Source organism: Cynocephalus volans, chromosome 7 (assembly GCF_027409185.1).
Source record: "Cynocephalus volans isolate mCynVol1 chromosome 7, mCynVol1.pri, whole genome shotgun sequence".
Classification (NCBI taxonomy): domain Eukaryota; kingdom Metazoa; phylum Chordata; class Mammalia; order Dermoptera; family Cynocephalidae; genus Cynocephalus; species Cynocephalus volans.
The window spans coordinates 145,326,852-145,352,535 of NC_084466.1; the positions used below are offsets into that span (position 1 = coordinate 145,326,852).

General features: G+C 33.8%; 1 protein-coding gene across 2 annotated transcripts in view; it reads left to right on the top strand.

The window, feature by feature from the left end:
* Nucleotides 1–25,684, top strand: part of ATRNL1 (attractin like 1) — an 819,545-nt gene that overhangs the window by 310,473 nt on the left and 483,388 nt on the right. The window contains exons 23-24 of one of the 2 annotated variants that reach the window (XM_063102060.1): nt 274–352; nt 2,260–2,417. In XM_063102060.1, the coding sequence (XP_062958130.1) occupies nt 274–352; nt 2,260–2,417 (237 nt within the window). Of the gene's footprint in view, nt 1–273; nt 353–2,259; nt 2,418–25,684 lie in introns of those variants that run through there. The other variant, XM_063102061.1, reaches the window with a different exon arrangement.

Consider the following 25,684-nt stretch of genomic DNA (forward strand, 5'->3'; position numbering starts at 1 on the left):
AGAAAATCAAAATACATATATTGAATTACAGCAGACTTTGGCTTATATACAAAAGGCCAAATTATAGCAGACAATGTAAATGAGGACCCTTAAATTTATCACACATATTTTTTTCATTAAAAATTGTAAATGGCATATACACTTATTCAGTTGAATATTTACACAATTTGTAAAGTTTTAGAGCTATAGCATGCACATAATTAAATCAGTAGACTAACATAGCTATCTAATGTAATTTGATTTTTTTAACCTTAATATTTCCTTTCTTGGTAGTCAAACAAAAATTTGGATATTTCGATTAATGCATCCAACAACTTTAATCTCAACATTACATGGTCAGTTGGCTCAACAGGTAAAAGAATTATGGTGTCATGTTTTTTTCATGTGTTCCTATGTAGATATTGTTCTAGCATCACCTTTCACTGTTAATTTAAATAAATGAAATTTAACAAAATATTATATGCCATAATCATTCTGCTGTTACTAATAAAAATAATAAGTAGCAATGTGAACAAGCTTTATTACTTTAACTTTCTCCCTCATTCTTAAAATTAGATGGGTAACAACATATACACCACTTAATTTTTTCTAAAAGGCAGTGTTATGAAATGCTGTAGTTTTAATTGATATGTATTACTCCTTTAATGACTAAAGAGAGAGATTTCAACTACTTGATTCACTATTGAAACTATAAATTTAATTATTAACCTTAGTATTTATATAAAACAATATTAGAAGACTGTGCATACTAATAAAAATAACAACTTACCTATTATTTTCAAGCTACGAAATATACCCCCTCATGTCAGTTTCAGTGCTAAGAGGGGTTAAAAAACTTACATATAAAGTATCTTCCATAATATTGTTTATAAATTGAAGTCATTGACTTTTTAAAAAAATAACTAAGAAGTTCAGATCTTTATGTTAAATTGTGAAAATGTATGCCTACTTTTTTATACTTATGTCTTAGAAAATTCTATTACTTGTTTTTATATTGAAGATATATTGTTGCATAAATGTGCTAGGTATTGTTTCTTAAAAATTTGTTTGATTTTTCAAAATTAAGTTATTATGCTATTTTAATGTGTAGAATCATGTATACGTAGAATTCAAGAATGAAAATATATTTTGTAATTCCAGAGCCTATATTACATGTGAAAAGTGAAAAGTTCAAGCAGATATATAGACATTTTGTTATAGTGCCAAACATAGTAAAATCCTGGCACTGTGAGTCTCGTGAATTACAGATTATAACTTGTTTATTTGAAATTTATTTCTGAACAATAAAGACTCTACAGGAGTTTTTAAAAACATGTCTACAAAAATATATGACATTTCTAATTTACTTTAGAACAGTAATTTTAGTATGCAAGAAATCACTTGTAACTTTCAGATTCCCAGAACCAAATCTCAGAAATTTTGAATTATCAGGTTGGGAGATGAGGTCTTAGAATCTGCATTTTAAAAAAACAAACAAGGTAATTTTGGAGTAGGTGACCAGTTAGAAATTAATTTAATTACTCAGTATACTTTAATTATTTTTACTGTTGATTAAGGTGGAGGTCTTGCTAAGATTGTTGGAAATGCTTTGTTCCATTTGGTTAACTTCAGTAAATATTTTTTGAGTGTACAATATGTTTTTAACTAATTGAGCATTTAGCAAATATTTTAAATTATGGCTTCCTCCCAATTTATTTAAATTAGTGATGGTTCAATTTGTGGTAAGATGAATAAGTTGACTTATTTTTTATTTTTTAATTGTATTGAGACATAAAAATATGATCTGAATCATTTTGAAAGGCTTTATGGAGTAGTAAGTAGAAAGAGCTCAGTTTCTGGAGCCATACATATTTGAGTTCCAAATAGGAGATTACTTCTTAGTGGCTATAAAATTGAGGCAAGTGCTTTAATCATTCTGAGGTTCAGGTTTCTATTTGAAAAATAGAGATGATGATACCTCTGGGATAGAATTGTTATTAGAAAAGAATATAAAATCTCTAAGCCAGTGCCTAGAACATAACACTTAATCAGTGGTAGCATTTTTAAAAATAATTTTTGTACTAAATCTATTTCCATTATATTTATGGAAAACTTATTTTCTTTTGTCATTCAAAATTATAAGCATGAGTATATTTGGATAATTATGATTTTATAAGAGCAATTATAAAAAATTAAATGTAATATATATGTTTAAATTCATAGAGATTTCTGTTTTCTAATATAAATTATTTAAATTTTTTATTATTATTTACATTTTAGCTGGAACAATATCTGGGGAAGAGACTCCTATAATTTCCAAGACTAATATAAAGGAATACAGAGATAGTTTTTCCTATGAAAAATTTAACTTCAGAAGCAATCCTAACATTACATTCTATGTGTATGTCAGCAACTTTTCCTGGCCAATTAAAATACAGGTAAGTACTAAAAGAGTATTTACCTCTAATAACCATTGAGTATTTTCGTTACAAAAAGAATGCTGTTTTTGTTCAAAGTGATGGTGTGTGTGTGTGTGTGTGTTTCTTGACTTGAACAATACTAGAACATGTATTGACCCTTGATGATAAAGGGTCTATGAATGTCTGCAATGACAAATTTCTTCATAAAAACACTCATGCAAATAATATTGAAACAACCAAGGAATGTGCTTAAATTTTTCACTGAATATTATATTCTAAAAAACATGCAGTAATACTTGAAATAACTAGGATGTTTGGATTTTCTGATTAATTTTACACTTTAACAGAGGGGTTAAGTAGATACCCTTTTCTTGTGACCCCACTTGAAATTATTTGCTGTGTGTTATTAATCATATTTTTGCTTTATCTTTAATATTTTATTAAAGGTATAGGATTAGCAGTATTTAACAGTGACTTCTTTAAGATGCAGTACCTCTCACTACTGATTTTTTAATCTTTGCTGTGTATGTGTTGTATATTTCAGTTTTAACATAGTTAGTGGGAGGCTGCTGAAGCCTTCAGATTTATTTCTAGGAAACATTTGGGATGTTCTTTGTATCTCGAAATAGTCAAGGTTTGTGTTTTTAATTTACACTTTTGTGAAAGAAAAGCTTGAAAGTTGTGATGTTGAGATTCGTTCATTTATTCATTCCTTTAGAACTCATTTTTAGATTAAATTTATATTAAAGAGTTATTTGAATAGCTCATATATGCCACCCCCTGTTCTAGGCTGTTAAGTTTTAAAATCTTTTAAAGATACACAGATCTTTCCTTTCCCCTTTATATTAATGAGTGACAGCCTATGCTCAGTGGCTAGAAATGTTTGCAAGTTTTATTTATATTAATTTCTATGTGATCATTTCTTGGAGTGAGTGATTTTTAAAACTGTATGTTTACTGGAAAAATTTTTTCTTATTTATAATGTTGATTTAATACCTAAATTAAGGTAATTACTTAACTGTTCAAGAAATATTAGTGCAAATTACTACTCAGTAAAATTAGTTAAGGAAATTAATTTGACAAATTTATTTCTTCATTGTATGGTGATTGATTAAGATGCTCATACAGTGAGAAAAAATACTAGAAATATTTCCAAATAGTTTTTTTAAAAAATTAATATTAAGGATGTATAACTTAATTTCTAAGATTTATATAGTAATATTTATCAGGTTTTGCTTGGTTTATTCAAATTATGATTGAAGGGAATAAAGAGCTCATCTATATAGCTTACTAAATAGTAGTTAAAATTGATATGATTATTATATTTTTAAATGTTTCCTGCACTTTATTGCTTGGTTATCTAATTATATTTTATTTTTAAGCCAATTACTTAGTTACTTTAGAAGGATCATGAATATTTAATTGTGAGAAAATAACTTTCTAAATTGATTTTACTTTTGAGACATGTAATCTCTTCTGGAAGTCAAACTAGAGTTTGTGTAAGGAAGTTGAAATATCCACTCTCCCAAAATAATACACGTGAAATATAATTAGATGGTCAAGAAATGTAGAACCTAATTCTTACTCTTTATTAAATTTATTACGTTGGTCCTGAGGAATATGATACATGAAGCCATATAAGTACAGTCATGTCTTGCTTCATGACAGGGATGCAGGTTTCTGAGAAATGAGTCATTAGGTGATTTCATTCTGTGCAAACATCATACAGTGTACTTATGCAAACCTAGATGGTATACCCTACTACACACCTAGGCTGCATGGTGTAGTCTGTTGTTGCCAGGCTACAAACCTGTGCAGCATGGTACTGTACTTCATACTGTACATAATTGTAACACAATGGTAAATATGTGCATGTCAAACATGTCTAAATATAGAAAATATAAAGTAGATCCATGGTATTATAATCTTATGAAACCACCATTGCGTGTGCAGTCGGTCCTTGACCAAAACGATGTTGTAGCGCTTGATTGTGTATGTGCTTATTTATAGGATTATAATAAACTTTCAATTATTATACAAAAAAATGATAATTAAGGGTTTAAAATTTTATAATTTTATATTTTTCTTTTATGTTACTTGATCTTTTTTTTTTGTCTAGTGAAGAGAATGAATTGTCTTGCTACTTAATATTTAGTTCCAAGGAGGTCTAAGGTTTAAAGAGTCTTATGCCTTTAGTTTTCTAATATCTCAAACTTTAGTAACATTTTTTTTTTAAGTGGTTATGTAAACTCCTAGCTGCACAAGTTCTAATTTTAGAATTGTGGGAAGATTTGTAGTTTTTATGTTAATAGACTCAATTTTTATGTTTATTGTTTTTTCTTTTGGCAGCTGGCCAGTACGGGGATCCAAACCCTAGGCCTTGGTGTTACTAGCACCGTGCTCTACTGAGTGAGGAAACTGGCCAGCCCCTCATTCTTGTTATTGAAAAAAATGTTTAATAAATGTCAAAAATCAATCTTAAGCATGTATGAATTCTACCGTATTTAATTTTTTCAACTTTTTTGTGTTTTAATATCTAATATTAAATACTGATGAATTTTTGTCTTAAAGTTCTGAAAAGTAGATGTTTTCAGTATTGCCAGATAGAATTTAATAAATTACTTTGTGAAAATGTAAGGTAGATGGCCTTTCTTGTTTTGTCCCTTTTTTCCAGTTGTCTTTTTTACTCTCTTACTGGTGAGTTATGACAAAAATAAGTTATAAATTTCAATGAACTCTTAATTTATCAGTCTTTTATTTTATAATTAATATTTTCCATTTTCATACTTATTTCTTAGATTAGTAACTGAAGTTTTTTAAATTTTTTATTTATTTTATTTGATTATACATACATGTGGGGTACAATGTTAATTTTCAATAATTGTGTAGAATGTGTGGTGGTTTGATCAGTATAGTTAGCTTATTCATCATTACAATATGCGATCATTCTATGTGAAGTTTAATTTGAACAAAATTATTGGTTACTTGTAAATTTTTGCATGTGAGTTTATTGCTTATATTCTCTGCCTCGTTATTTCTTTATGAAGTGTTAGTATTTTACATTTTCAGAATACTACCTTTAGCCATAGTTTGTAGTAAATATCATATTCTCAAGCATTCATCTGTTTTTTTATTTTATTTGTTCAAATGGGATATAAATACTAATGCAATGTAATATATCAATTTTATTTTTCTGAGTTCCTATCTTTTTTTTTGGACTGTGCCATCCCTACTCTGAAGTCAGTTAGATATTATGGCAAAATTTTTTATAGTTTTTTTGTAGATTTTTGCTAGCTTTTTCAGGGTATAATTGACAAATAAAAAATTGTATGTATTTAGGGTGAAAAATATAGTGTTTTGGTATAAGTATACCTTGTGTAATGATTCTCAAAATCAAGTTAATTACATACTGATTATCTCACATAATTAGTCTGTATTCGGGGGGGGGTGAGAAGACAAAATATATTCTCTTAGCAATTTTACAATATATAACACATTATTAAGTACAGTTACCATACTGTATATCAGATCTCTAGAACTTATTCATCTTATAATTGAAAGTTTGTACCATTTGACCACCATTTCCCCATTTCCTCTACCTCCCAGCTCCTTGCAGCCACCGTTCTACTCTGTTTCAGTAACTTCATCTTTTTATAGATTCCACATGTATGTAATATCTTGCAATATTTGTCTTTCTGTAACTGGCTTATTTATTCAACATAACGTCCTCCAGGTTCATCCATGTTGTTGCAAGTGGCAAGATTTCCTACATTTTTAAGGCTGAATATTCCATCTTGTTGTGTGTGTGTATGAATATATACACATTCCATAATTTTTTTATGCATTCATCTGTCCATGGACACTTAGGTTGTTTTCATATCTTGGTTATTTGGAATAATGTTGCAATGAACACGGGTGTGCACATATCTCTTCAAGGTACTCATTTGTTACAGATATATACCCAGTATTGGGATTGCTGGAGCGTATGGTAATACTATCTTTAATTTTTTGAGCAACCTTTATGCTGTTTTTCATAATGGCTGTACCAATTTACATTCCTACCAATAGTGTGTAAGAGTTCCCTTTTCTTCATATCCTTTCCAGCACTTGTCTCTTTTTTTGATAATAGCCATCCTAACAAGTGTAAAGTGATACCTCTGTGGTTTTGATTTGCATTTCTCTGAGGATTAGTGATGTTGAACACCTGTTGGCCCTATGTATGTATTCTTTGGAGAAATGTCTATGCAGGTCCTTTGCCCATGTTTAAATCAGGTTATTTGTTTTTGTGTTTTGTTTTGGTTTTTACTATTGAGTTGTATGATTGCCTTATATTTTAGATATTAACCCATTATTCAGATAGATAGTTTGCAAATATTTTCTCCCATTCTGTAGGTTGCCTTTTCATTTTTTTATTGTTTTTTTTTTTTTTCTGTGCAGAAGCTTTTTAGTTTGATGCAGTCTCACTTGTTCATTTTTGCTTTTATTGCTAGTTCTTTGGGAATCATATCCAAAAAATGATTGCTAAGATCAATGTTATGGAGTTTATTTTCCATGTTTCCTCTAGGATCTTTATAGTTTCAGATCTTATATTTAAATCTTTTATTCATTGTTAGTGGATTTTTGTATAAGTTTTAATGTAAGGATCCAACTTCATCTTCTATATGTGGATATCCAGTTTTCCCAATATAATATATTGGAGAGACTATCTTTCACCCATTGTTTATTCTTGGTGTCTCAGTTGAAGATCAGTTGACCCAATATGCATGGGTTTATTTGTCAGTTCTCTATTTGGCTTCATTAGTATGTGTCTTTTTTTTATGCCTGCACCATACTATTTTGATTACAATCTCTTTGTAATATAGTTTGAAACCAGGAAGTGTGATGCCTCCAGCTTTGTTCTATGTTCTCAAGATTTCCTTGACTATTCAGGTTCTTTTGCGGTTCCATTTGAATTTTTGGATATTTTTTCCATTTCTGTGAAAAATTCCATTGGAATTTTGAGAGGAATTATATTGAACCTGTAGATTAGTTTGAGTAGTATGGACATTTTAATAATATTAATTCTCCCAATTTATGACATGGGATTTCGTTCCATTATTTGTAGTATCTTCAATTTCTTTCATCAGTTTTTTGTAGTTTGCAGTTTACAGTCTTTTCACTTCCTTGGTTAAATTTATTCATAAGTATTTTATTCTTTTTGATGCTATTGTAAATATGATTGTTTAGATTCTTTTTCATATAGTTCACTGTTAATATACAGAATTGAAACTGACTTGTATTTTGATTTTATGTCCTACAACTTGACTGAGTTTTTTTATGAATTCTGACAGTTTTTTGTTGGAGCTTTTAGGATTTTTCTATATATAGGATCATGTCATCCACAAATAGAGATGAGTTTACTTCTTCCTTTCCAATTTGGATTCCTTTTATTTATTTTCTTTCCTTCCCTAGAAACTTGGCATTCTTGTTTTTTCCTAATCTTAGAAGAAAAGCTATCTGATTTTTACCTTTGCATATGATATTAGATGTGTGCTTGTCATATATGGCCTTCAATATGTTGAGGTACATTTCTTTTAAATCTAATCAGTTGACAGTTTTTACCATTAAATAGTGTTGAATTTTGTCAAATGTTTTTTCTGCATCTATGAGATCATGATTTTTTTTTTGTCCTTCCTTCTCTTAGTATTGTGTACCACATTTATTGATTTGTGTACATTGAACTATCTTTACATCCTGGGGATAAATACCAATTGGTCATGGATTATGATCCTTTTAATGTGATGTTGAATGTAGTTTGCTAGTATTTTGTTGAGGACTTTCGCATCTATGTTCAAGAATATCGATCTATAATTTTCTTTTATTTTTAATATGTGTCCTTTAATAAGCTGCGATATACAATAGTAGTCATTTTTATTTATTTGTTTGTTTTTACCCTTATTGCTATTTTATTATTGTATATATTTTTAAATAATATAGTGCAATGTTATTAACTATAGTCAGCATGTTGTACAATAGATGTCTTCAATTTATTCTCATATCTACCTGAAATTTTATATCTTTTGACCAACATCTCCCCAATTCCATTAATTTTTTTTTTTAAAACTTGTAGTGTCCTTGTCTGGCTTGTGTAACAGGGTAATGCTAGCCTCAAAAAATTAGTTTAGAAGTGTTCCCTATGCTTCAACTTTTTGAAAGAGTTTGGGAAAATAAGTGTATGGTGAAATTTACCACTGAAACTATCTGTTCCTGGGCTTTTCTTGGTTGGTTGGTTATTGATGATTCCTTCAATGTCCTTATTTGTTTTTGGTCTGTTCAGGCTTTCTATTTCTTTATGATTCAGTCTTGGTAAGTGGTATATTTTTCTAGAAATTTATCCATTCTTGTAGATTATACAATATGTTGGCATATAATTTCTCACAGTAGTTTCTTATGATTCTTTGTATTTCTATAGTATCAGTTGTAATGTCTCCTTTTCATTTAGAATTTTTTAAGTCTTGTATCTTTTTTTTGATTAGTCTTTCAAAGGGCTTGTCAATTTTATTTATCTTTTAAAAAAACCAACTCTTAGTTTTGTTGATCTTTTTTATTGTTTTTCTATTCTGTATTTCATTTGTTTCTGCTGTGATCGTCATTATTTTTTTATTTTTATTTTTTTAAATTTTATTTTGTCGATATACATTGTGGCTGATTATTGCTCCCCATCACCAAAACCTCCCTCCCTTCTCCCTCCCCCCCTCCCCCCCAACAATGTCCTTTCTGTTTGCTTGTCGTATCAACTTCAAATAATTGTGGTTGTTATATCTTCTTCCCCCCCCCCGGTTTGTGTGTGTGTGTGTGTGTGTGTGTGTGAATTTATATATTAATTTTTAGCTCCCACCAATAAGTGAGAACATGTGGTATTTCTCTTTCTGTGCCTGACTTGTTTCACTTAATATAATTCTCTCAAGGTCCATCCATGTTGTTGCAAATGGCAGTATTTCATTCGTTTTTATAGCTGAGTAGTATTCCATTGTGTAGATGTACCACATTTTCCGTATCCACTCATCCAATGATGGGCATTTGGGCTGGTTCCAACTCTTGGCTATTGTAAAGAGTGCTGCGATGAACATTGGGAAACAGGTATACCTTCGACATGATGATTTCCATTCCTCTGGGTATATTCCCAACAGTGGGATAGCTGGGTCGTATGGTAGATCTATCTGCAATTGTTTGAGGAACCACCATACCATTTTCCATAGAGGCTGCAACATTTTGCAGTCCCACCAACAATGTATAAGAGTTCCTTTTTCTCCGCAGCCTCGCCAGCATTTATCGTTCAGAGTCTTTTGGATTTTAGCCATCCTAACTGGGGTTAGATGGTATCTCAATGTGGTTTTGATTTGCATTTCCCGGATGCTGAGTGATGTTGAGCATTTTTTCATATGTCTGTTGGCCATTTGGATATCTTCCTTAGAGAAATGCCTATTTAGCTCTTTTGCCCATTTTTTAATTGGTTGCTTGTTTTCTTCTTGTACAGTTGTTTGAGTTCCTTATATATTCTGGATATTAATCCTTTGTCAGATATATATTTTGCAAATATTTTCTCCCACTCTGTTGGTTGTCTTTTAACTCTTTTAATTGTTTCTTTTGCTGTGCAGAAGCTTTTTAGTTTGATATAATCCCATTTGTTTATTTTTCCTTTGGTTGCCCGTGCTTTTGGGGTCGTATTCATGAAGTCTGTGCCCAGTCCTATTTCCTGAAGTGTTTCTCCTATGTTTTCTTTAAGAAGTTTTATTGTTTCAGGGTGTATATTTAAATCCTTAATCCATTTTGAGTTGATTTTAGTATACGGCGAGAGGTATGGATCTAGTTTCATTCTCCTGCATATGGATATCCAGTTATCCCAGCACCATTTGCTGAAGAGGCAGTCCCTTCGCCACTGAATAGGCTTGGTGCCTTTGTCAAAGATCAGCTGACAGTAAGTGTGTGGGTTGATTTCTGGATTCTCTATTCTATTCCATTGGTCAGTGTGTCTGTTTTTATGCCAGTACCATACTGTTTTGGTTATTATAGCTTTGTAGTATAGCTTAAAGTCAGGTAGTGTTATGCCTCCAGCTTTATTTTTTTTGCTCAGCATTGCTTTGGCTATGCGTGGTCTTTTATTGTTCCATATAAATGTCTGGATAGTTTTTTCCATTTCTGAGAAAAATGTCTTTGGAATTTTGATGGGGATTGCATTGAATTTGTATATCACTTTGGGTAGTATGGACATTTTCACTATGTTGATTCTTCCAATCGAAGAGCATGGGATATCTTTCCATCTTCTTGTATCCTCTCTAATTTCTCTCAGCAGTGGTTTGTAGTTCTCATTATAGAGATTTTTCACCTCCTTGGTTAACTCAGTTCCTAAGTATTTTATTTTTTGGTGGCTATTGTAAATGGGCAGGCTTTCTTGATTTCTCTTTCTGCATGTTCACTATTGGAGAAAAGAAATGCTACTGATTTTTGTGTGTTGATTTTGTATCCTGCTACTGTGCTGAAATAATTTATCAATTCCAGCAGTTTTTTTGTAGAGGTTTTAGGCTGTTCGATATATAGGATCATGTCATCTGCAAACAGGGACAGTTTTACTTCATCTTTTCCAATCTGAATGCCCTTTATTTCCTTCCCTTCTCTGATTGCTCTGGCTAGTACTTCCAACACTATGTTGAATAGGAGTGGTGAGAGTGGGCATCCTTGTCTAGTTCCTGTTCTTAAAGGAAAAGCTTTCAGCTTTTCCCCATTCAGGATGATATTGGCTGTGGGTTTGGCATATATGGCTTTAATTATGTTGAGTTACTTTCCCTCTATACCTAACTTATAGAGGGTCTTTGTCATGAATGAGTGCTGAACTTTATCAAATGCTTTTTCAGCATCTATAGAGATGATCATATGGTCCTTGTGTTTGAGTTTATTAATATGGTGTATCACATTTATTGATTTGCGTATGTTGAACCAACCTTGCATCCCTGGGATGAATCCCACTTGATCGTGATGAATAATTTTTCGTATGTGTTGCTGTATTCTGTTTGCTAGTATTTTAGTGAGGATTTTTGCATCTATATTCATCAAGGATATCGGCCTGTAGTTTTCTTTTTTGGTTATATCTTTACCTGGTTTTGGTATCAGGATGATGTTTGCTTCATAGAATGAGTTTGGGAGATTTGCGTCCGTTTCAATCTTTTGGAATAGTTTGTAAAGAATCGGTGTCAATTCCTCTTTGAATGTTTGGTAAAATTCTGCTGTGAATCCATCTGGTCCTGGGCTTTTCTTTGTTGGGAGCCTTCTGATAACAGCTTCAATCTCCTTTATTGTTATTGGTCTGTTCAAATTTTCTACGTCTTCACGGTTCAGTTTTGGGAGCTTGTGTGTGTCCAGAAATTTATCCATTTCCTCCAGATTTTCAAATTTGTTGGCGTATAGTTGTTTATAGTAGTCTCGAATGATTCCTTGTATTTCAGATGAATCAGTTGTAATATCGCCTTTTTCATTTCTAATTTTTGTTATTTGAGTCTTCTCTCTTCTTTTTTTTGTTAGCCTTGCTAATGGTTTGTCAATTTTATTTATCTTTTCAAAAAACCAACTTTTTGATTCGTTGATCTTTTGAATTGTTTTTTGGTTTTCAATTTCATTCAGTTCTGCTCTGATCTTAATGATTTCTTTCCGTCTGCTAACTTTAGGATTGGATTGTTCTTGTTTTTCTAGTTCTTTAAGGTGAAGTGTTAGGTTGTTCACTTGCCATCTTTCCATTCTTCTGAAGTGAGCATTTAATGCAATAAATTTTCCCCTCAATACTGCTTTTGCAGTATCCCACAGGTTTTGGTATGATGTATCATTGTTTTCATTAGTTTCAATAAACTTTTTGATTTCCTGCTTGATTTCTTCTTGGACCCATATGTCATTAAGTAGAATGCTGTTTAATTTCCATGTGTTTGTATAGTTTCCAGAGTTTTGTTTGTTATTAATTTCTAGTTTTAATCCATTGTGGTCTGAGAAGATACATGGGATAATTCCAATTTTTTTGAATTTATTAAGACTTGATTTGTGACCTAATATGTGATCTATCCTGGAGAATGATCCATGTGCTGATGAGAAGAATGAATATTCTGAAGTTGTTGGGTGGAATGTTCTGTAGATATCTGCCAATTCCAATTGGTCTAGAGTCTTGTTTAGATCTTGTGTTTCTCTACTGATTCTTTGCCTAGATGATCTGTCTAATATTGACAGTGGAGTGTTCAGGTCCCCTGCTATTATGGTATTAGTGTCTATTTCCTTCTTTAGGTCTAATAGAGTTTGTTTTATAAATCTGGCTGCTCCAACATTGGGTGCGTACATATTTATGATTGTTATGTCTTCTTGATGGATCAGTCCTTTTATCATTAAGTAGTGTCCCTCATTGTCTCTTTTTATGGTTTTTAGTTTAAAGTCTATTTTGTCAGATATAAGAATAGCCACTCCAGCTCGTTTTTCTTTTCTGTTTGCATGGTAAATCTTTTTCCATCCTTTCACTCTTAGTCTGTGTGAATCTTTATGGGTGAGGTGGGTCTCTTGTAGGCAGCATATAGTTGGGTCCTGCTTTTTGATCCAGTCAGCCAGTCTGTGTCTTTTAATTGGGGAATTTAAGCCTTTAACATTAAGAGTTGTTATTGAAAGGTGTTGATTTATTCCTAGCATTTTATTGGTTGTTTGGTTGTCTTAGGTGTCTTTTGTTCCTTGCTTTCTGATTTACTGTTTGGTTTCTTTGTTTGTTGGTTCCTTAGGTTGTAGATAGTGTTTTTGTTAGCTTGTTTTCTCTTCATGAATGCCATTTTTATTGTACTAGCGGGTTTTGATTTTTCTTGGGTTTTTATGGCAGTGGTAGTTATTTTTCAGGAACCAAACCCAGTACTCCCTTGAGGATTTCTTGTAAGGGTGGTCTTGTGGTAGTGAACTCCCGCAGTTTTTGTTTGTCTGAGAAATATACTATTTGCCCCTCATTTCGGAAGGATAGCCTTGCAGGGTAGAGTATTCTTGGCTGGCAATCTTTGTCTTTTAGTATTTTGAAAATATCATCCCATTCCTTTCTAGCTTTTAGGGTTTGTGATGAAAGGTCTGATGTTAACCTGATTGGGGCTCCCTTATAGGTGATTTGACGCTTCTCTCTTGCAGCTTTTAAGATTCTCTCTTTGTCTCTGAGTTTTGCCAATTTGACTATGACATGTCTTGGAGAAGGCCTTTTTGGGTTGAATACATTTGGAGATCGTTGAGCTTCCTGGATCTGAAGATCAGTGATTTTTCCTATACCTGGGAAGTTTTCTGCCACTATTTTGTTGAATATATTTTCAATGGAATCTGCATTTTCCTCCCGTTCTGGAATACCCATGACTCGGATATTTGAGCGCTTGAGGTTGTCTGATATCTCTCTCAGATTTTCTTCCATGTCCTTGATTCTTTTTTCTTTCTTTTTGTCTGCTTGTGTTATTTCAAACAGCCCATCTTCAAGTTCAGAGGTTCTCTCTTCAACTTCGACAAGCCTGCTGGTTAAACTCTCCGTTGTGTTTTTTATTTCGCTGAATAACTTCTTCAGTTCAGCAAGTTCTGCTACATTTTTTTTCAGGAAATTGATTTCCTTGTATATTTCCTCTTTCAGATCCTGTATACTTTTCCTCATTTCATCATGATATCTAGCTGAGTTTTCTTGTATCTCATTCAGTTTCCTTAGAATTATCACTCGAAATTCCTTGTCAGTTATTTCAAGGGCTTCTTGTTCTATAGGATCTAGAGTATGAGATTTATTAACTTTTGGTGGTGTACTTTCTTGATTTTTTGTATTTCTGGTGTCTTTTTTTTGGTGTTTATTCATTGTGGCAGGGGGTTTCACAGTCCACCGGTTTAAGACTAATGACTAACTAGGATGTTGCTGTGGTTGCCAATTTGGTATGGCTCCCGCCGTGACTGCTCAGTTGGCCTCTAGTGTCTTGTGTGTGTGGTTGCCTCGGGTCTTGGGCTTCTCCGGGGATCCACCTTTCTGGTCAGCTTGTACTCTGCTGGGCTGGTGGATCACGTACCACAGTGTGTGTGATCTCTGTTGAGCTTTCACTTTCTGTACAGGACTTCTCCCCGTTCCGTGTGCTCCGGCCCAGGCTGTTAGATCGTGCAGTGGCGACCCCACCGGGTGTGTGGTTCCTGTCGAGTCTCTGCCTCCCTGGCCGCACGTCTCCCCCCTCTGTGCACACTGTGCTGGGCTGGGGCGTGTCTTCTGCACCCCTCGTCTATCAGCTGGGCCTTCAAGACCCTGCTCAGCACCGCCTCGCCCAGGAAGTCTACCAGGTTTCTGCTAGGCACAGACGACCGGTCTCTCTGGGTGCCTTTGTAGCACTGTGTAGATCTTTCTCGGGTCTTGTTCACCTTTGTATCCCCCCGGTATAAACCGAGTCTAGTGCCCGCCTGCAGCCTGCTCTCCGGCAGGTTCAAGCGGACCTGGGAACTCTCCTACCACACTATTCCCAACCAGAAATTCGTTAGGCTTTTTTCCAAACTGGTGGTCGCAGAGATGGTATCTGCCTCCCAGTAACAGGAAGTTTACCGGGGCCGGAGTCCAGGGTGTGGTGGAGTGACAGTTGGCCCGCCCGTACTTCCTAGCCCTCCCAAAACTGGTCGGGACGCCCCACACCCCCAGCCCTGCCAGAGAACCGCGGAGGGAGTGGGAGAGTAGGTCGGCCCGCAGGGTCCGGAAAGCCCCGCGCCAGGCCAAGCAAATGGGCTCAGTGATGGCCGAGCAGGGCGGAGCTGCCCGCACCTGGGAAAATGGAGGCAGCACCGTGGCAGTGAGTGGCCTGGTGGTGCAGGCGGGAGCCGCGTGGGCATCCCCCCCCCGAACAGAGCTGTGCCAGGGATCACTCACAGTGCTGTGCCAGGTCGGGCGCTCGCTCTGTCTCTGGTTTGTTGCCTTCCGTGTTCTCGGCGCTGCCGCCTCGGGCTGTTCAGTCGCGGCGCCGCTCGGGCGCTCCCAGGAATCTTCTTTAATGCCGGCCTGAAACCTCGAATCCTGAATAGGGCAGCTGGCCGCCTTCAGTGCGGCCCCAGCCTCCGGGATCCTGGCTGTATCCACAGCAGCCCTGGCGCCGTGTTCCCTGTTTCAAGACTCACTTTTGCAGCTAAGAATCAGTTCTTTTCCTGCTCCACACTTCAAAGCTGTTGCCTGTAAATGAGGCAGCCTCTCCTGCCGGGGGCAAAGTGGCGTTGAGCCCCCACGACCGGCCAGCAGCAGCAGTCCTCCCTTAAGAGATGGCCAGAGGAAGGTCCACAAGTTTCCCGGCTGCCTGAGGCCCAGTGGCCACCTTTTCCACCTCAGCTACTCCGCGCCAGCCACCGCAGCCGCCACCATCTTGAAACTCCTAGCTTTTTCTAGTTCTTTAAGGTGAAGTGTTAGGTTGTTCACTTGCCATCTTTCCATTCTTCTGAAGTGAGCATTTAATGCAATAAATTTTCCCCTCAATACTGCTTTTGCAGTATCCCACAGGTTTTGGTATGATGTATCATTGTTTTCATTAGTTTCAATAAACTTTTTGATTTCCTGCTTGATTTCTTCTTGGACCCATATGTCATTAAGTAGAATGCTGTTTAATTTCCATGTGTTTGTATAGTTTCCAGAGGTTCGTTTGTTGTTAATTTCTAGTTTTAATCCATTGTGGTCTGAGAAGATACATGGGATAATTCCAATTTTTTTGAATTTATTGAGACTTGATTTGTGACCTAATATGTGATCTATCCTGGAGAATGATCCATGTGCTGATGAGAAGAATGAATATTCTGAGGTTGTTGGGTGGAATGTTCTGTAGATATCTGCCAATTCCAATTGGTCTAGAGTCTTGTTTAGATCTTGTGTTTCTCTACTGATTCTTTGCCTAGATGATCTGTCTAATATTGACAGTGGGGTGTTCAGGTCCCCTGCTATTACGGTATTAGTGTCTATTTCCTTCTTTAGGTCTAATAGAGTTTTTTTTATAAATCTGGCTGCTCCAACATTGGGTGCGTACATATTTATGATTGTTATGTCTTCTTGATGGATCAGTCCTTTTATCATTAAGTAGTGTCCCTCATTGTCTCTTTTTATGGTTTTTAGTTTAAAGTCTATTTTGTCAGATATAAGAATAGCTACTCCAGCTCGTTTTTCTTTTCTGTTTGCATGGTAAATCTTTTTCCATCCTTTCACTCTTAGTCTGTGTGAATCTTTATGGGTGAGGTGGGTCTCTTGTAGGCAGTATATAGTTGGGTCCTCCTTTTTGATCCAGTCAGCCAGTCTGTGTCTTTTGATTGGGGAATTTAAGGCTTTTACATGAAGAGTTGTTATTGAAAGGTGTTGATTTATTCCTAGCATTTTATTGGTTGTTTGGTTGTCTTAGGTGTCTTTTGTTCCTTGCTCTCTGATTTACTGTTTGGTTTCTGTGTTTGTTGGTTCCTTAGGTTGTAGATAGCATTTTTGTTAGCTTGTTTTCTCTTCATGAATGCCATTTTTATTATACTAGTGGGTTTTGATTTTTCTTGGGTTTTTAGTGCAGTGGTAGTTATTTTTCAGGAACCAAACCCAGTACTCCCTTGAGGATTTCTTGTAAGGGTGGTCGTGTGGTAGTGAACTCCCGCAGTTTTTGTTTGTCTGAGAAATATACTATTTGCCCCCCATTTCGGAAGGATAGCCTTGCAGGGTAGAGTATTCTTGGCTGGCAATCTTTGTCTTTTAGTATTTTGAATATATCATCCCATTCCTTTCTAGCTTTTAGGGTTTGTGATGAAAGGTCTGATGTTAACCTGATTGGGGCTCCCTTATAGGTGATTTGATGCTTCTCTCTTGCAGCTTTTAAGATTCTCTCTTTGTCTCTGAGTTTTGCGAATTTGACTATGACATGTCTTGGAGAAGGTCTTTTTGGGTTGAATACATTTTGGAGATCGTTGAGCTTCCTGGATCTTAAGATCTGTCCTCGAGAGTGTTCATTGTACTCTTGAGAAGAATGTGTATTCTGCTGATGTTAGATGGAATGTTCTGTACATGTCTGTTAAGTCCTTTGGTCTAAAGTATAGTTAAAGTACAATGTTTCCTCCTTGATTTTCTTTCTGAATGATCTATTTATTGTTGAAAGTGTGTGGTATTGAAGTCCCCTAGTATTACGGTACTGCTGTCTATCACTTCCCTCAGATGTATTAATATTTGCTTTATATATTTAAGTCTTCCAGTATTGGATACATATATATTTATTATCATTATGTTGTCTTGATAGATCAACCCCTTTATCATTGTAAAATGAATTTCTCTCTCTTTATAGTTTTTTGACTTAAGGTCTATTTTGTCTGATGTAAGATAGCTCCCCTGCTGTGTTGTGGTTTCCATTTGTATGGAATATCATTTTTCATCTCTTCAATTTAAACCTGTGTGTGTCCTTAAAGCTAAAGTGAGTCTTTTGTAGGCAGCATGCAGATGAATCTTTTTTATATAATTATTTACTCTATGTCTTTTGATTGGAAAATTTAATTCATTGCATTTAAAATAAATATTTATAGATAAGAACTTACTATTGCTATTTTGTTTATTTTTTAGATGTTTTTTAGTTCCTCTTGTTGCTTTCTTTCTCTCCTGCTGTCTTTCTTTGTGAATTGATGTTTTCTTCCATTGATATGCTTTGTTTTCTCTTCATCTGTTGAGTATGTACTAAAGGTTTTTACTGTAGTTACCATGAAGCTTATATAAAAAATCTTTTCATTATAACAGTCTGTTTTAAAAGGATAAAAACTTAACTCCAAGTGAACACAAAACCCCTACATTTTAAGTTTTCCATACACACATTTTGTGTTATTGGTGTCACAATTTATACCTCTTATGGATCATGTATACATTAACAATTTTGTAGTAATAGTTATTGTTTTATTAATTTAGACTAGAGTTAAAAGTGATTTGCATACCACTTTACAGTATTAGAGTATTTTGATTTTGGCTATATATTTACATTTACTAGTGACTTTTATACTCTCATTATTTTTAATGTTACTGATTAACATTGTTCCTTTTGTTTCAGCTTAATGAATTCTGTTAGCATTTCTTGTAAGACATTTCTAATGGTAATGACCTTCCTCAGATTTTTTCAGCTTTTATTTCTTCTTCATTTCTTAAGGACAACTTTGCTGGGTAAAATATTCTTGGTTAGTGTTGTTTTTCTTTCAGCACTTTAAATATAATACCTCTCTCTCTGGGTCTGCAAGGTTTCTGCATAGAAATGTGCAGATAGCCTTATGAATGTTTGGTTATATGTGATGAGTCACTTTCCTCTTGCTCTTTCAAAATTCTCCCTTTGTCTTTGACTTTTTACAATATGATTATTATGTATCTTGGTGACATCCCCTTTGGATTGAATCATTTTGGTAATGTTGAACTTCATGGGTCTAGATATACATATCTCTCATAAGACTTGGGATTTTTTCAGTTATTATTTCTTTAAATAAGCTCTCATGTTCCTATCTCTTTCTTTTCTCTTCTGGAAATCCCAAAATGCATATGTTAGTTTGCTTAATGGTATCACATAAGTCCTGTAGTCTTTCTTTATTCTTTTTTTCTTCTACTCTGACTAGATAATTTGAAAAATTTGCAGATTCTTCCTTCTACCTGATCAAGCCTGCTGTTGAAATTCTGTATTGCATTTTTTATTTTATTTGTTGTATTCTTTAGTTCTACAAATGCTTTTTGTTTTTTCCAATTATTTTTATTATTTGTTAAACTTATTTTGTCCATGTGTGGTTTTCTCAAGATTGTTAAGCTGTCTTTCTGTATTCTCTTGTATCTCTGAGTTTTCTTAAAGTAAGTAGTTCAAATTATTTTTCAGGTAACTCATAGATCTCCATTTTTTCAAAGTCAGTTACTGAAAAATTGTTCTGTTTCTTTGCTGGTGTCACATTTTCTTGCTTTTTTGTATTGCCATTTTGTAAAGCCTTGCATTAATATCTGCACATCTGAGGGAGCAATCTCAACTTCCTGCCTTTTAGAAAAGGTTTTGGTGGGGAAATCCTTTCACCTGGGGGTGGCTATGAGGGTGCATTCTGTTTTGGTTCCAGAGTTTTCAGTAAAGACAAGCACACAAGGGTGTGGCATCCATTAGCTTTGTCAGGTTAAGTCAAAGTTTTTTAAAACTGTGTGGGATTTTGTTAGCCAAGGCTGTGGTTGTTTGTGGCTGTAGTGGCAGTTATGGCTGTTAGGATTTTTGGTGATAAAGGCTGTTGGTGTCCTCCCATTCCACTTTTCAACCATGGATAGGCACTCTAGCTAAGGAGATCCCTCTTGGTGCCATGTCTGACATGCTAGTTTGCATAGAGCCATAGAAATGTTAGGCTCCAGGGCCTAGGCCTGCCTGTGGTGTCAGTGGAGCCAGAGTTTGGGGACTAGATACTCACATTTTCACTGTGATGTCAATGGAGCTGGTTTTTGGGGATCAGGTGCTCACAGTGGCTATGAGAGCTGGGGTCATCAGTGAGATATGGAACTATGATTGTGCCTGGGAACTTGGGGTTCAGGTTGTATTAGTCTATTTCTGTTGTCTATAACAAGATACCTAGAACTGGATGATTTATAGGAAAACAGTATTTATTACTAACAGTTTTGGAGGCTTGGAAGTCCAAAGTCCATGTAACACATCTGGTGAAGTGATTCTACAGCAATGCAGGTTGTCACATGGTCAGAATGGTGGAGCAGAGGGAGGAAGAACTTCTCATATGCTCTGCCTTTTGAAGCTTTCAGAACCATGCCCAGGACCACCATTAAACCTTTAACTTATTAATCCATTAACTAGGGTATGGTTCTTACAATCTAATCACCTCTTCAGGGCCCTGTCTTTCAACTACCACAATAGGATTTCCCACCCTCTTAATACTGTCATAGTGAGAACCACGCCTCAGTGAGTTTGGGGGGACATCTTACCCACAAAACACATATATCTGCCAATTTCATGTAGTTTTATGGGGCTTTAACATTTAATTATTTCCTTTAAAAACTTTTTCTTCACTACTAAATAATATATTACTTGTTAGAATTTAGAAAACAGTGATTAATCAATGGAAAAATTATCCATAAACTCACTATTCTTGCATCACTACTATTAAATTTTTTCTGTACTGTTTTCACTTTTTTTCTGAGTGATATATGTGTTTTTTAAAATAGCTCAATTGCATCATACTGAAGAAATTCTTCTGTGTCATATTTTTGCAGTTTTAATAGTGTAGTTCTTTCAAGGTCAATACATAAAGACCTCATTCTTTTGAATTTCTGCTGAATTATTAATATATGAATATTTGCAGTTTTTGTAACAATTTTACTATGATTGGTATTTATTTTGTTTACAAATTTTTCTTACTATAATAGTGCTGCAATTAAAATTATTGTGTGAAGCTTGGTGTGCATATATGAATATTTCTTTAATTATGTATAGAAAATGTAATTGCTGAGTTTACCAGTGGGTATATTTTTAAATTTAATATTAATTTTTACAAAATATACATATTAACCATATATGATTTTATGTAATTGTCATACCATGCACGCTTTCATGGTAGCTTTTTCTGCTTGATTACCTCTTTCTCATACTTATTCCACTTGCATCTTTTTTTCCCAACTAAGGTAGCTCATGTTAATGATCCAGTCTGAATTCTTCTGTATTTTTCTTCATGCTTATTTAATCCATTCTATATATTTTCTTATCTTCTTTTAATCTATCTGTCCGTCATCTTTATCATCACCATTATCTCATCATTTTTATGTATCATCTGTCTATGATAGTGGGCTCGTTGATACTAAAGTAGGGAAAATATTTATAGACATTGAGAGATTCAATTATTTTAAGTTTTATTTTAAAATTTACTTGTACATATTTGTGGGGTACAGTGTGTAATTTCAATACATGCATATAGAACACAATGATTCACTTAGTGTAGATAGCATAGTTTTCTACCATTAGTCGGGAATGGTTGAACAAATACTGTATGATCTCAGTCATATGTGGAATAAAAAAAAAGTGGTTCTCATAGAAGTGGTGGAAAGATTCAATTTTTAAGGGCTGTAATGATTAGATTTTCATTTCTTCATATTTTTACTGGCAATAACTGATGTAGCTCTTTTAAAATTATTTGTGCCATTTTTAGGTGATATTTTATGATTAGTTTAATGTCTTTTCTTAAGCTGTAGTGTACATGAACAGAATTAAATACATTTCTTGCACATGTAGATTTCTGGGAGCTCTTTGGAGCCTATAAATATTAGCCATTTATCTGCTTTGCAGATATTCTTGTAAATTTATGATTTTTTCAGATTGTTAATATCTTTTGCTGCATACATTTTGTACAAAGTGAATCTATTTTTTTCTTTTCCTTTCTCTCTCTTTTTTTAGTTCTAAACTTCCATAGAAGGTTAAAAATTTGTCCATCTTCTTTCCCTACGATTGCACACGCTATCTAAGATTTTCTTCCAACTTTTATTTTATGTTTTGCATTTGGTTCAAAATGCTTTCTAATTTTTCTTTTGCTTTTCTCCTTAATAAATGGGTTATTTTCAATAGATTATTAAAATAATAGGGTATTTCATTTCTAATTATTTGGGTAATATCTAGAATCTTATTGTCCCTTTTCTCTAATTTAATTCCAATGTGGTCACAGATCATATGAATCCTTTTTAGTTTATCAAGACTTATTTTATGTTATAGCATGTTTGGCAGAATAATGACACTATAGAGGTGTCCACATCCTAATCCCTAGAACTTATGAGAATATGAGGATACTTTAGATAGTTTTGGAAAGATTCATATTATCTTTTAGTTCTATTTTTCTATGAATTCTTTGAGATACCCTCATATTATCTTACATGGAAAAAAGGGACTTTGATAATGTGATTAAGATTTAGGAACTTGCAATGAGGAGATTGTCCTGGATTACCAGGGTGGGCCCAACCTAATCACATGAATCCTTAAAAGAATCTTTTTTAGTTGCAGTCAGGGTTAGAGCAAGATATGACTACAGAAGAATGGTCAGAGAGAAGCAACGTTGCTGGCTTTGAATATGGAGGAAGGGTGTCCTGAACTAAGGAAAATAGCTTCTAGAATCTGGAAAAGTCAATGAAACAGATTCTTACCTGGAGCTTCTAGAAAGGAACACAGCTGTGCTGACACCTGGATTTTAATCCAGTGAGACCCATGTCAGATTTATAACCTATAGAACTGTAAGAGTAAGTTTATATTGTTCTAAGCCCCTAAATTTTGGGGAATTGGTTATTATAGCAATGGAAAATGAATATCCACTATAAGATTTGTTTTGGTAGATGTTCCTTGGATAGGCAGTTATGAAAAAGGTGTATTCTGCTGTTGTTGGGTGAAGTATGCTGTAAATGTCAGTTAGGTAAAGTGGTTGTTAATTTGTTCAGATCTTTTTTGTCTTTATTGATATTCTAGTCATTCTTCTGATTGTTAAGAGATGGGTATTGAGATGTCTGACTGTAATTGTGGTCTAGTTTAGTTGTCCTAGTAGTTTCATCAATTTTTACTTATATTTTTATGATTTTTATTTAGGTGCATAAACATTTAGGATTTTTATATCTTCTTGATGAATTAATGACTTGAATTCTTTATCATTAGAAAATGACCCCTATGTTCATGGTAATATTTTTTGCTCTAAAATCTGTTTTGCCAGATATTAATGTAGCCACAACTGCTTTCTTTTGATTATTGTTACGATAGTATATCATTTTACCACCCTTTTACTTTTAACCTATATGTGCCCTTATATTTAAAGTGGGTTTCTTGTAAGCAGCATATGGTTGGGTTCTTCTTTTTCCAACCTTAAACCATTTATGTATGATGGTACACATTTATATATATGGATTTAAATCTAACAACTTGCTATTTGTTTTCTGTTTCTCTTATTTGTTCTTTGTTCCTTGTTTCCTCTTTTTCTGCATTATTTTGAATTGAGTTGTTTTTTTGTCTTCTTTTTTTTTTTCTTCCTGTGTTAGAATGAAGTTAATTTCCTTGGGAACTATTGGATCTTATTGAGCCTTGTTTTTGTGCTTTGTTAGACAGGAATGAAGCAGCATTTAGTCTAGTATTAATCTTTTCACTCCAGATGCACTGCCTTTCTGGCTACTCTATCACCTGTTTATTACAATGTTTTCCACTCTGGCTGGTGGGCCACAAAATATTCCGAACTCTATGTGAGTTTTAGGGATTTTTCTCTATTCCTTTCAGGTGTTTCTTTATTCAGATAGTTCCTTTACCAGTGTATCGTGATTTATATTCAATTGAAGACTCAAGGGGACCCTCAGGAAATCTCTGGAGCACCCTGGCCAGCTCTTTCTTCTCTGGTATTCTGTCTTGTGAAATGTAGCCACTGTGGCTTCTCCAAACTCCCAGCTTCATCTTTTCAATTCAATGAAATTTCTGGGCTGCCCCCTTGCTGCAGCTTCAAAATCATAACCATTGGCATATAAGTATTCATCTCAGTTTTCTGTCCAGTCAGAGATCATTGTCCTGTATTGCCTGATATCCAATGTCTGAAGAGCAGTTTTTCATATATTTTGCCTCTTTTATTAGTTGGTTTTGTCAGAAGGATAAATCCATTTCCTGTTACTTCATTTAGGGAGGAAGTGGGAATCCCACACATAATTTCAAGTCTAGATAGTAAATATAATAAACGTAGTAGCCATAAGTTTATTCACTAAATGAGAGGAATGGTACTCTATTTGTGGTTTTATGTGTTTATTTATAAATTTGTTTTATTTAGTAGCTTGGATTTAAGTTCCCAAGTACTTTTAGGATAAATGACAGTCAGGTTGTAGACATATGTCTGTATATTTTAGATTTCATAAGCACATATTATTGTGAATTTTAGAAAGCAGCTAATATGAGAAAGTTTATTATACATAGATAAAACTGTTCATAGATATTTACTAACTACACTCTATGGAAGCAGTTATTTTGAAAAGTGACTGAAATAAAAAAGTACAAATAGCCGAACTCCTATTGAAAAAAATTCATGAGACCATGAAGATACCAAGAATCCTTTGTCCAAAAATAAATATTATTTTCACAAAATCTTATCAGCAATCTAACAAGCCAAAATATTATTTCTTATAAAAAGTAGCATTTAACTTTAGTGATAATTTTTACTTAATTTATATTTATATTTTCTTCAGAAGAGTTGCTATGCAAAGCCGAGAATTTTGTGAGTATACCTGACAAAATGCTCCAGATTACTTATAATTTGTTTCTTTTTGTTTTGTATGCTATAGTGTAAAAGATGTATGTTTACCTCTTATGTAAATTTAATTTTTAATTTTTTGTTGTTGTTTATGTTTGTATCATATCTTTTTAATAACCCAAATATTGTGTGTAGATTCTGTTGCTATTAATGTCAATAGTGTTTTTTATAGTTTTATAAGGTAATTATGTAATATTTTCCATCACAAATCTTTTGAGCACTTTTGGTTGTAATCATTTCCATATATAGTTGAACAGACTAATTTATAAACTATTAAGGAAATAAGAATAAGCTATCCTATTTAAAGAAGTATGAAAATTTTTCAGTTGACTTAGGTCTGATATTATTAGTGGGATGAACTTCGTAAATTTCTACAAATGATGAACAAAATGAAAAAGCATAATGATGTTTGGTATTTACTCAGTATCTTCTTCTGTATTTCATAAGTCAAAGGCTAGTATAAGATAGTGCTTTATATGGAAATGACTGATACTGAATGTTTATATAAATTTTTTTGCTACATTTTCAATCAGGTATTTATAGTTTCTATCACATGCAAGACACTTTGCTCGGGAACAAAATTTGGTACAAGGTAATCTCTACCCTCACATATGTTATAATATATATTAGATATCTTTCAGGTGGAAATAAAGAAATCTAACTTTAAACTGGCTTTGAAGTAAAAAGTGACATTATATGTTCAGAAAATGAGGCATCCAGGGGAAATGCCTTTGAGAACTTTAAGAACTCAGTATCTCCACCTCTGACCATCTCACATAAAACTTCAGTACTTGACATTCTTTATAGTATGTTGTATGAGTAATTGTTGAACTGGTGAATGTGATTTTTCCTCCTCTGTCTCTAGGTGCTGTTTTACAATGTATGCTGACTTCATTCTATTTTATTTTAGATAAACTAATAGCATCCTAATTTAGTCTTTCCAGAGAGAAAAGAGGAAAGACTCTTGAAGTCTTTTTATAGAGTCTCAGGTGCATATTTTGGTTTTGTTTAGG